At 42.5% G+C, this 13,276-nt stretch overlaps 1 protein-coding gene across 1 annotated transcript; it reads left to right on the forward strand.

The window, feature by feature from the left end:
- Positions 1–7,800: 7,800 nt before the first annotated feature.
- irx4b (iroquois homeobox 4b) lies at positions 7,801–10,453 on the forward strand. Its single transcript, XM_041955920.1, has 6 exons — positions 7,801–7,845; positions 8,159–8,347; positions 8,640–8,752; positions 9,168–9,324; positions 9,607–9,760; positions 9,870–10,453. The coding sequence occupies exons 1-6, from the start codon at positions 7,801–7,803 to the stop codon at positions 10,451–10,453; spliced, it is 1,242 nt and encodes a 413-aa protein (XP_041811854.1).
- The last annotated feature ends 2,823 nt before the right edge of the window (positions 10,454–13,276 follow it).

Raw genomic sequence — 13,276 nt, forward strand, 5'->3', positions numbered from 1 at the left:
CACACACACACACACACACGGTTGCAGAGTAATGTGAGTCCTCATTCATCTGCCCAAGTCATTTAGGGTAATAGAGCTTAATGGAGTATATTAACCCTGTCCAGCTTGCGTCCCCCCTTCAGATGTGTGTGTGTGTTCATGCACGTGCACAGGGAAAGGGGAAACCTGCCAACTGTTTATCTGCAAGGGACACACACACACACACACTCTGGGGGAGCAGAGATCTGGTTTCCCACTGTCACAGATGCTTACCCGCCTCTCCATTAGTGATGTGATTGGAGTGGACACAGAAAACCAGCAGCCTCGTTCCCACAGGGGCAATCTGAGGAAATTATTGCCCCGCTCCTCTCCGGGGAATGTCAACGCTCCAGAAAGAAGCACTTAATCGACTGCTATCGCATGCAACTCTCTGTCAACCGCATAGCATGGGGTTTTGAGCATTTGGTGTGGATTAATACTTTGTGAAGGAGCGTGTGATGATATGGGATCAGTCATGGAAAAGAGGCTCTCTAGATGTGGAATCAGGAGATCAGACGGTCGGAAAGTGACAAACAGATGATCACTGGAGAATGAAGATTGATACAATAGTCAAGATCTTCAGTCTGTTTTTACACAATTTGCTGTGCAAGACAAGGAGGAAACCATTTTGCAATATAAAGAACGTTGTATTTAGAGTCTAGATAGAGATTTTCTGTCCTGATGCAATTAGGAATGTGACAAAGACAGACACTGATTAAGATGCTTCCAGAAACAGAGGGTATAAACTCAGCAGGGTAGGATGCTGGACTGAATGCTGCCGGCGGCTGAAAGTCCTGGGAGGTCCAGTCGGAGATGTAACGTGAAATCTGCAACCACATCCAGGTGTATCCATGCAGACGAGCAGTCTTTGGTCAGTCACAAAACTGTGGGTGACCTCTTCACCCCGGTCAATAACAACTGCAAGTTGAGATCATTGGCTGCCCTCAGGCTAGCACCACCACCACCACACACACACACACACACACACACACAGCCTCTCGCCACCATAATGAAGTTGTAGTTCCTTAAACCACCAGAGGATGGCACCTGAGGTCTAAGCAGTGGTCCAGCAGTAGTCATGTGAAACAGGGATAAAGGAAGCTCTGTTTCTCCTTTTCATGGTATTCCCCAATTCTAAACGTATGAAGTGGGCGCTGGTGTAATTCTCTGAGGTTAAATACTCTCCCCAGATTTCCAGGATTTTCTATAAATATTCACGTTGTAACTTCTATTTGGCTTCTGGAAGTTCTTTCATGAGCAAATCCAAATAATTCTTGTTTTTGGTCATTTTAAGCAAAGGACAAACTCAAAGTACAGAGATGTTAGTACCCTTGTATCCTGCAGAACCCGAGCCCTCCTAAACAGCCCAAAATACAAACTTAACACCTTGATGCTTTGTGTATTTCCTACTTTATGAGAATTGCTCATAAACATGATTGTGGGCATGTTTCAGAGAGTGGTGGAAGAAGTATTTCCTTCGGAATTTAAAGTAAAAGTGAAAAAGTATTAGCATGAAAATACATTTGAAGTAGCAATGATGATGCAGCTGGTGAAATGTGCCAAATTTTAATTATTTTAATTTTCTGTAGGATCCAGATCCATAAAGTGTCTTCTATCTTATCTTAACATATATTGATGCATCACCATTTATTTGTTAATTAGGTTTGGTATCATTTACCTTGGATCTGCAAAGTAACAAGTAACAACAGTTATCAGATAAATGTAGTTGAGTAAAATGTGCAATATTTCCCTCTGAAATGCAGTGGACGAGAACTAGAAAGTAGCATACAGTGGAAATACTCAGATACATTAAAAGTACCTCAAAATTCTATAAGCACAGTACTTTAGGAAATCATCTGGTTTCAGAAGTCCACCACAAAAAACAAAACAAAAAACAATCTCCTAAATCCAAAGTAAGGCTATTTCTGTTGTTTAACTTTTAGAAAAGTTTGCAAAAGTTCTAACAGGGATTCAGATCTCTCTAATTGACCCAGAGCATCAGTAACTCCACGTAGGACTACATATTGTAGGCTACATTTCATGTAAATGACTTTTTGTCACCTTCATCAAAGGTGCAAGCCCAGTTTGTGGCTATAGGAAGGAGTACCACTTCAATACTTTTCTGCATAATGGATGTTAATGAGGTCACAAAAGAAATAATTTGTAGATTTACGAATTCATAAAAAATGTTCACCAGTACTGACTACCTGGTGAACATAGTGGGGCATTTGGCAGATGGATATTTCCCTCTAGGGGTGGTAGAGACCAAAAACAGAGCCAGAAGAGAGTGAATATTGGACATACATTTGGTAGGTAGGCAGAAACAAGACAGTGTTGCCCTGTAGCTGCTGGATGTGTAAACAAGCTACTGTTTGTTCACTATATCAACTTCAAAGGTGATGCCAGTGTGTCCTCACAACTTGTTTGATGGCCCCAAAGTGACTGAAAAATGAAGCCAACGTGGAAGTCCCAAAGTATGCAGTTCCTTGAATGGCCACTTGAGGCCACTGGTTCAAGTGATTCAACCCCTATAGACCCCCATATTAAAATGCCCAACTTAGTTTTGGTCTCTATAGCTAATTTCTCCATTCATAACAACTGTACGGGCGGTGAAGTTTTATATAACTCACTTGTTTTAATTACATTGAGGTTTAAAGTTATGCCTAATTATGGGCATGGCGGCTTTGAGTGACAGCTAGCTGCTAGGTTTCAGCAACCAGGCTTCATTCTGCCCACCTCAGCTCCACCCACTCCACCTCTTTGCCCATTTTTGGATCAGCCAGGAGCTTGGTGAAGTCAGGCTCTGCAGAGATGGCTGTGGTGTAAAGGAAAACTAACTGGCCGATTTTGCAATTGCTATTTTTGCACATACCGAACAACAGCGGAGTCCGTGGGAACCCACGCAATGAGGAGGTAAATCCAGTTTCAACAAAAGGGTTTATCAGCAGGCAGTCGATGGTAAAGAAACTGTAAGATCAGCTGGTTAGAAAACAGGTAAAAAGTGAGTTACAGTACTGTTAGCACTGGAGAATGTAAATGAACAGGAATCAAGGAAGACCAAGAGAGATGAAAGACAAATAAACTGATAAGGTAACCAACAGAGGATCAGTGGGAGAGTTAAGATGGGTTAAAGTGTTTGTTAAAGGCTCTATCGGTCCCTGTGGACTGAGGCTTGAAGAGCTGAATAATGTATGTCCGCTCCCGGAGTAATGAAGTGGAAGTGATCGGGAGAAATATGGCTGGCCTCTCAGGGCTCAACGCAAACTGTACACACTCTTAAGAGCTGCCTGTAGCCTAAACCTGTCTCCCGCTCCGCCTCTGTCTGTCTCCGTCCACTTCTTTCACACACACACACACATGCACACACACCGCACAGCAGCTAAGAGGGTTAGCTTGTCTCTGTTCCCTTATCCTGCATCATTGATGAGGAAGACCAGGGCATTTATAGTATCCCACTCCGAGTTCAGCTGCTCCACATCCTCCATGAGGCTCTTATTAGACACGAGCAGAGGAGCAGCAGATAGCATGGCTGCTGCTCAGTGGTCAGACAGCTGCTCTGTGTTGGCAGCCTTGTTTGTGGATCAAATCGAGCCTGGTTTGCTCTTGTACTTGGTCCGCGCTATTGTGCTGAACAAGAGGCAGCCGCTGTAGGCCGTGTCTTGTGGTGAAAAGAAAGGGCTATTTTCTTTCCTCATGATCCATTTATTGCTTGTCCTCCACTGTCCTCTTCTTTCGCTCTGGATATCCCTCCTTTTTCTCACAGAGCAGAAGCGTAAAAAAAGGTGGAAACGTTACCTCGTGTTACCCCCGCGTTCATTTGTCTGGCGGCAGAACAATGCGAGCAGAGGTATTCTTGCATGGAAACGACTTTTCTCCTCGTTTTGTTCCACTTCACTTCGGAACACCTTGAGAAAGCTGCTTTGACAAAGAGCCCACACAGATATTATGTGGACAACTTTCTTATCTTTTGTTGTTGGTTTTATAAAATAGGATGTTCAAGAGATAGGCTGATATTTTGGGAGAGTTTTTGTCAAGAGTTGGCTGCAAAGATATCATAAAAATCCAATGTTTGCACTAATGCAGTTAATAAAGTTCATTTAAAAGAGCCTTTAAAGAGTTTGTATCTAATTTTACTTGCTAACAAACCACTCCAAATTCAAAACAGTTTAATTTAGACCATTGAAATAATGTGACAACAGGGTCACATTACGCGACTGACGCGTAACCCGACGAGAAACCGCAATCACTCATTTTTACATTTACGTTTTTGTAAGGATTTAACAAATGTTTTAATTTGTGAGCTAGCTTTAGATCTGGAGGATTTTGTTGCCTTTGGTCAGAGCCAGGCTAGCTGTCTCCACCATTTCCATTCTTTATGCTAAGCTAAGCTAACTGGCTGGTAGCTATAGCTTCATATTGAACAAATATGAGATAAGACAATGAAAATGAGTACTTCCTCAAATATCTGTTCCTTATTATTATTATTATTTACCAGAAGATTAAAGATGGAACCATCTCCTTTCTACCCTGACTAAGAAGAGACTCAGGAAACAATAAAGCCATGTTTTCAGTGCCTGTTGGAAGCACTCTCACTTCAGTATGGGCCCTTCAGCACCACCCACTGATATATTCTCTCTAGGTGAAATAGCTAAAACCAGGATGAAGGCTCAAAAAGCATCTACATGTTAAACAGTGATTAAAATTGCATAGATTTCAGACTTTAAGGTAGAAAATATTCAAATGCGGCGCACTGTGATTGAAAGAACTTGTGATTGGAGTTGTTTGGCCCTCTTTTCCAAACACTTTCCGCACGGCCTAGACCTCCTCCTCCTCTCACATTAACATGCTTCTATCATTAACCCCTCGCCCCACCTACTGCATAATAGCTGGAGCTGGATGCAGGAAGGAGAGAATAAGAATGTGTTTCCTTTCTTTTTTTTTTCTTCTTCTTGAGGAGCATCTTGAATGAATGATTGATGCTGGGGGAGCAAGATCAGAAAGATATAATCACGGTCTAACGAACTCAGAGCCTTAAGAAATATATACTGGAAGAATGCCATAAATTTATAAACACACCATATATTAATATATAAGTAGTCTATTGAATATTCAAAAAGAGGGAATCAACATAATCTATCCACCTCTATGTGCAAAGCATGCTTTCCATTCTTTCTTCTTACCCAGGAAGAAAGCTTGGAGGTTCAACCCTGCCTCTCTGCTCTCATCTATATCTCACAAGTTATTTTTCACATAAACTATATGAAACCCAGATTAAACACAGTCGTGTTCATTGTCACTGGCTAAACAAATTGCCTCTCTCTGTGACTGACACGTGTTTTGTGTGAAGCCGTGCAGCACCAGCGTGGGGAGATAACTTCATTTCGAAGCTTTGAGCACAGATGAGGGGGAGACAGTTAGTCCGTGTTCAGTATATGAGCACCTTTCACGGGACAAATGGAATGCCAATCAAGCGCCGGTACACAGATGCCGTCTCCCCGCTGGGGCCCGAGATGCTTTCTGGTGATGCAGCTCTGTTGTTCCAGCCCTACTCTGGGTGCACTGGGAATATTTTGTCCTTTTACCCCTCCACATCCCCTCGCTCCATTTCAGATCCCCTGACTATTAACGATTTCTTCTGCTCCCCAAGTTTACCTCTTCAGGCGTTCCCCGTTTTCCACGTTTATTTCTTCTTTCTCTCCTCACCTGTCATGGATTTCTGATTCTCCTTTCCATTAACTCCAAAATAAGGGACTGTACAAAAATGATAAGGGTGGGTGATTATTATATTTAATTTTACAAAAAAGAAAGGCCCTTCCCAACATTATCAACATTTTCTTTCCTTGACCTAGAAAAAGAAACACAACACACTCCTCACAAATATCTCAAAATAATACATTGATGGAAAACTTAACAAAGAGCTGCTAATCAAACAGTTATAACAGCCACCAGGTGAACCAGGAAAAGTGGCTGCTGATGGGCTTTATATTATATGGCACTGCAACATTTCCCCCTAATCTGCACCATGTCTCATAGAAACTGCATTTATATAACAAACTTGCAACAGCCAATATGCCAGTTAATAACGACTGGATTATGTTTTCTATGAACATGATGAGGAAATGTTGTAATTTAACTATTGGGCAAAGCCAAAGACATGCTGATACTGTTCATATCAGTAAAATGTTACTGACAACATATTTGTTTTCCACCAAAACATCCAATCTTGCAGTATTAACATTTATGATCTTTTATGTTACCATTTATGTTAGGGAAACGACCCTTCCCTATTGTTAACCAAACTGTTTTTACAATCTAAGCAAAGCCACATACCATAGTCTGTAATTTCGATTGTCACCACAATGTAATTGGAAAACAGTTCAGTGTTGTGTAAGTGTAATGTCAAGGTGACAGGGTCGCAATAAGTGGATCACTGTGCAGCGTTCCACAGGTTGGAGACATTTCTTCCGGACAGTTTCCACAGTGCGCGGTGAAATATCTGTGAAAGCCAAGTGGATTAAAAATGTCTGCAGACAATTAATCTGGGATAAGAAAAAAATTAAAAGACCCTCTGGAGCTCCAGTCCTCTCACCAAAAATAAAAACCTCTCCCTTCTCTGACCCACCTCTCCCCGCGGATCATTTTCATACAGTCCCTAACTCCTTTCCTCTCTCTTTCCATTCTAGCCCCAAAATTCTTTACTTCTGCCATTTTTGCACAAATGTATCCAATTATTTTTAACACCACAAACTCCTTTAACATTTCCCCGCGCCCTCCCCTCCCCTTGCCCCTCCCTGTAAAAATCAATGAGGATCTAAGAGTGGATTGAGAAGAAATTAGAGAAATGTTTCCACTTCACCAGGACGGCTTAAGACTTGGTTATTAAAAACACGACAAGCCATTCAGTTGGTAAAGGTGCTTACTCAAGGGAATGCGGGGAGTGTTTATTCGTTGATTAATTTGCTTGGAGGAGACCTGAATTTTCCCCACTCATGAATATGTGGATGACAGGGAGATTTCTCCGTGGTGACAAGTTATCTAAACTACAGGGCAAAACGATTATGCTAATATTAGGTTGTAGTCATCAATCATCCCGTGTCAATGTCGTGTCAAGGCATCACGTTCCTGATCCCCCCCTCTGGCCATAGCACCGCGTGTGCAGGAGAGTGCGTGTGTGTGTGTGTGTGTGTATGTACGCAGCTGCATGTTTGTGTATTTGGAAAGGAGAATTGATCACACTCTCTTTCTGCCTCGGGACTGTTGGCGGGGGGAGTTGCAGTTGCGCGGAGCTGTTCTCCTGCATAAGAGCTGATAGAAAACTGGGAGGGAATTAATTAGGGGAGTTTCTTCATCTTGATACCGGCTACACACACACACACAGAATCCGTGTTGACGTCAGAGAGACGCGCCTTAAAACCAAAGAGCGCATCACGGGGAGATGCGTGGTTTGATCACACGCACTGACTCGCGTTGGACTGTCAGATAGCAGGGATACTGTCGGGGCTGCAGCAGCTGGGCGAATGAGGCGCAACTGCAAGGGAAGCCGAGAAGTTACTTTTACAGACTGCTTTCGTGGTGCGTAAAATGAAAGTGCTGCGTAAATGTCTGCGCGCCCCTGTTTGGATAAGGTGGTAGACGGCATCAGCATTTCCAAACCCGAAAAGTTGACTGGCAAACTAACTCTGAACTAGTGTCAGAGGCAAAAGTCTCCCCTTGGCACGGATGCTGTTGGATGTCGCCCCGGGTCTGCGCTCCTGCTTCTGTCTCTTTGACCTTCTCTGAGCCATGGCTTACTCTCCGCTTGGATACTCCTACTCCACCACACCGCAGGTACAGTCAGTTTTATTTTGTTTATTTTATTTTTTCATGTTTTTGTCCTTACGGTTATTTTAAATGATAACTTATAGACTACACTGTCAGAATATCCACGAACATGTCACTTGTTTTCTTCATAAAATGCAACAAAATCAGGAAAGCGCAGGAATAAAAAAAAAGAAAAAGAAAACTTGACTTTTTTGCAGTGCAGTTCAAACCTCATTTTATTTAGTGGTTTTCAGGTGTGTGGAAAAAGCACCTTTCAATATATTTCCCATCTCTATGTAATAGGACAAATAAGATTAATTTAGCATTTTTCGTGTCAAAGTTTCTGATGACTTCCAGCTCTCTGGCCAGTTGTCTGGAGCCGGGAACGCCTCCGTCACACCCGGTGCTCCGCTCCCCGAGCCACCAGCTCACCTCCGCCACCGGCATTGGAGTCTACACCGGCCCTTATCCAAAGAGCCAAGGTTACTACAACAGCTGCACCAGCGACGCCACCGCGCTCTATTCCAGAGTAAGTTTGGCATCTCACTTGTTTGTTACCTTCCTGCCTGCGCGTCATTGCGCATGCAGTCACTCATTTGTGCAGACTGGAGGGGGAAGAAAAATAAGTGATCCTGTTGGTTTTTGAAGACTGCACAGGAATGATGTGTGAATATTAAACTAATATGACAAGAAAGTAAACTAAAGCAATTTCTGTCTCAAATCAGTCTTTAGTGCATTCCTGTGAAAATGTGTTGGAATACTTTAAGAATTCTGATTCAACATATTTCAGATTAGTTTTTTTTTTTCTTTACTTTTTTCAGGCGCCACTAGATCCCAAAGACGGAGCTGCATCTTTGCATGTGGGGACCTCTCAGGCTCCTGCCTACTATCCCTATGAATATACATTCGGACAGTATCCCTACGACAGATATGGGTAAGTCAGAGTGTGCAGCTTGACTGAGCTCGTTTATTTCCCAGTTCTAAACTTTAATATCTTAACGTCAGACATCCTTCACTCAGGACTGCTCAGTCCCTGATGAGAAATATTTCTCTGTGTCTGCAGCAAGTTTGTAGTGACCTCATATTCTTTTATGTCTTGGCATCATTATATAAGTATTACACTGAGTATAATGTCCTTAGTGGGATTTAGTGTCTGGAACTGGCACAGGGTTATATGTGTGGGTTTCTTTTCTTTTTTTAACTTTATGCTATAGTCTTTCTCCTTAGGCATCATTAATGTGGGATTTAAAGTCAATAGTGAAGGAGGGCTTTCTTCGTAGCAAATGTCAAGCACTCATTTTTGGTACGACATTGCTAAATATTATTTCAATTGTCATCGTTTGGCTCAGGTATTCATGCTCTGACGGCGCCTCCCGTCGTAAAAATGCCACCCGGGAGACCACCAGCACCTTGAAGGCTTGGCTGCAGGAGCATCAGAAGAACCCCTACCCCACAAAGGGAGAGAAAATAATGCTCGCTATCATCACCAGGATGACTCTCACGCAGGTAGGGTTTTTTGCAAAATAAGTTTTAAGGGCATTTTAGATGGCTATGTCTTGAGGTTTAGTTTTCCCTCAATACATCTCTGGTAGCATTTATTTGTCCTTTTTTTGTGCTTGCTTTACTTCTTTCACACTTTTTTCCTCACATCTATATACTTTTTTATTCTTTCCTTCCTTCTATACATTGTTTTGCCTTTTCCATCCCTCCCTTGACTAACATATAATGTCTTCTCCTGTGCGTTTGATTTTCTGTTCCTTTCTGACCTCCATTCCTTCCCTCCCTCAGGTGTCTACTTGGTTTGCAAATGCACGCCGGAGGCTGAAGAAGGAGAACAAGGTGACGTGGTCGCCACGGGCTTGTAAAAGCTCTGATGACCGAGGCTGTGATGATGACAGTGACGAAGCTGAGAAGCCACTTAAAGATGACAAAGACCTTCCTGGTAAGCAGGAACTAAATCAGTCTGTCAGCATATTTTGCATGTTTCAAGGTTTGCTCAAAGGCTGATTAGCATGCACAGACTTTGTTATCTGTATCATTCATTATTTCAGATCAACACTGTGCAGACCTGCAGAGTGACCTTGAGGACTTCGACCTGCTTGAGTCAGATGGTTCTGACTGTGAACCGAAGCCACAATTTCTTTCTGAGGACAATGGCGCAAACAAAAACACAGACCTCCCACATGGGCATCTCACACACAACCCAGATCCACTGCACAGAAAGGAGAGACTGTCTCCGGAATGTCCCAAACTCACATCGGTCCAGCAGCAAAACAGCAGCTTCTATCCAAATCCAGACCTTCGAAGTACAGACACCAAGCCGAAAATATGGTCCATCGCTCACACTGCTGTATCTTTGGATGCCAGCTTGCAGCCAGAATACCCTGCCTGTATGCTGTCATCGACTGGGTCCTCCTCTCCTGGGTATCCATCAAATATGGCGTTAACCAAGCCAGACAGGCAACAGGAATCACCGGTCGCCACTCTCAGAGAATGGGTGGATGGAGTTTTCCATGGTCCTCCTTTCCAACAGCCCAAACCAGCGGAGGTGTGGAAAGGCTTAAATGATGGCGTGATAGATAGCAGAACATCTGGACAATCCTTTGAACTTGTTAGGTCTACGTCGTCTTTGTAGTCGACCCAACACACCGTCAACGGAATATTTCCAAGACTGCTGGACTCAAAGCAAAAAGTCTATATTTTGTTGTTGTGACTTGACCGATTGACCGCTCGCTAATCACCGCCCCCCTTAGTTACTGTTTCCTCACCTGTCAAACTTTCCATTCTCGCTCAGCACACGTGTAGCTTACAATAATAACGGTGGAAGATTTACCATCAAAACTCTTAATAATGTTTGAAACTGCAGATTTTTGATTCCAGATATAAGCAGACAAAAGCAGGCTTATTATTTATAGCCAACAAGTGTGGATTTTGCCGGCTGAAATGATAACTCTTGTTGGCACATTTTATTAGCTCTAGCCATTTTGCTAATTAAGCTAATGTTATCTCACTGAGTTTATTAGAGAATCTGACTTTCTGACTTTTTAATGTTTCCAGCTGAATCTTGTAAAGGGGTTTTAAAAAGGCAAGCTACATACATGATTTTGTGCTAACAGACGGAAGCTAAAGCTTCATGTCCAAGTCAAAAAGTGAGCACATCCTCACCAGCTGATGGTCCGTGTAGCAGACCTGCAGGCTTCTATGACTAACCAGTGCATCTGGCAAAGGTAATGTTATCTCAGGTAACGCTGGCTTTTGGGTCGCTGGAGAGTAAACGTTCCCAAATCCAGTAAAGAGGAAGACAGAGCTGCTAACGCTAGCCAGTAAAACTCTATTAGCATCCAGGTTTGGCTGTCACACAACGAGAAAACACGACGCGACAGTGGATGTGCTAGTTATGTGATGATACATAGGAACCCCACAAATGTCGTAGCCCAGTTAATGGTAGTTCGTGATGTGCTCTTTGGCTTTGGAGGTCATTTCTTTGTGACTGTGGGTAAGCTAGGTACCAGACATGCTAATGATTGCAGCTTATGATGGAGCAGACAACCACACTGTTAAATCTATTTCTTTAAGTGCCGCCAATGCAGAGTGCTGCTCTTACTGCGGCCCTGTGTATTTCAGCATGTGGAGAAACCCAAAGTTTGACAGACCTGGCGTGCCCAGTTCCGGTTGCACAGGGGTTTAGCGAACGGTCAATTAACAATTTACGATCCTACTTTGGCATTTGGATAGGCCATAGCCCGCATATGGGCCCCATTAATGGCCAAATGTCTTAGAGCAAACAAATGTCACCACACACGTTCCTGCAGCTAGGTTGTACAGTTCACACACATGAAAAATATACAATATTGTACACTTGCACTAAAGCCTGCACATGCACTGAGTCACAAAAATAAAAGGTGTATTCCGTAGCATGGCAACGTTCTCTGAGTGTGCCCTTACATTAGCCGTCCACTGTGCCGCAGCCACTGGTATCAGTTTAGATGATGTAAATTCTGTTCGGGAGTAGTGGAAAATACCTCAGCAGCTTCAGATATGTGTGTGTGTGAGTGTTTGTGTGTGTCTGGGTGTGTGTTTTGAGGGAGTGAAAGGGGGGAAGTGGATGGTATTCAGCCGTGACTAATGGAAACACACAGAGGAGGGTGCTGCTAAATTGTTAAATCGATGCCACTTCCACCTCGGCTCCAGATATAGCTGCAATCAGCGATGCGTCCCTTTTCATTAGGTGGCTTTTGACTTTGTCATCCTGGGACTGCAAGAAAATCCACCGCGCACAAAATGCTTCATAAAACCTCTTAAGTAATTTTAAGTAAGTGTCACATCTTCATCCACTTCGGTGACTCTTTCATACAACCAATAACAAGAAGCATCACTGAAATAAACAGCAAAAATAAGGCTGGCATCATTAGGCCTAAATGTTCCATGAAAAATAAATTTCCATCAACTTCACAAATTTAGCGCCAAAAACAGTCAAACCAACATTTTCTAAAACAAAGCACAACAAGAAACAGTAAGAAGTTATTTTTCTTTCACCCCCACCTTTTCTCCTCCTCCTGTTTTCGATTTAGGAAGAGTGATAAAGTATTTATCAGAACAGAGGAGGGATCTGCCTGGGCTTTGTATGGAATTAACCATTTCAGATTAAATAATTCAGGATGAATTCAACCGAGAATTTCATTCTGTTTCTGCCTCATAAATAAGTAAGGTTTAAGACGATAAATAATGACATCTGACTTCTTATTTCAGTAAAGTTTTCTTTCTTCCACTTGCTGTCCGACAGGATCTCATTGTGGTGGGCTGCGGATATATTTTTTATATTACTGCTCAAACTTTTTTTTCGATCTAACTTTGATGTACTAGAAATGATACGATTTTGTTTCCTTCTGAAAAATCTTGAGGTGGATTTGACTTCAAAAGAAGAATAGAACGGCAGCGAGATAAGACGCTGACCCTGTGCTGAGTGGGGATAAGAGATATTGGTTTTACTTGTTCTCACTCGTAGCTGTTTGAGACATGACTTGTCTCTTGGGCACAGAGCGTGGGGAAAAGTGCGAAAGTACATATATACACTGCAAACTGGTGTTTTTGATATGAACACATGAAAAAAAAAAAGGTCCATCACTTGTTTTGAGTATTAAGAATTTTCTTGAATCTGGTGTTGTACCCTTTTCTGTTTTTTTCAAAATAATGGCATTTGTTCTGAGAGAATCCCACAAATCTTTAAGGGTGTTCTGTACAATCTTTTACTCAGTTTAAGTTTTTATTCAAAATTACTCCCCAGGCATTAATTCAACCGCAACCCTCATCACTGTTCATCAATGACATGTTTAGAAGTATTTTCCATGAAAAAAAAATCCTTTCATGCTTCAAATGTAACTCTACACCTTTGCCTTTATGCAGTATACACAGATCTATCTCCATTCTATCTCCACCAACTTCTCCACCGCCCGCCTGC

The sequence above is a fragment of the Chelmon rostratus genome, chromosome 16 (assembly GCF_017976325.1).
Source record: "Chelmon rostratus isolate fCheRos1 chromosome 16, fCheRos1.pri, whole genome shotgun sequence".
Taxonomy (NCBI): Eukaryota; Metazoa; Chordata; class Actinopteri; order Chaetodontiformes; family Chaetodontidae; genus Chelmon; species Chelmon rostratus.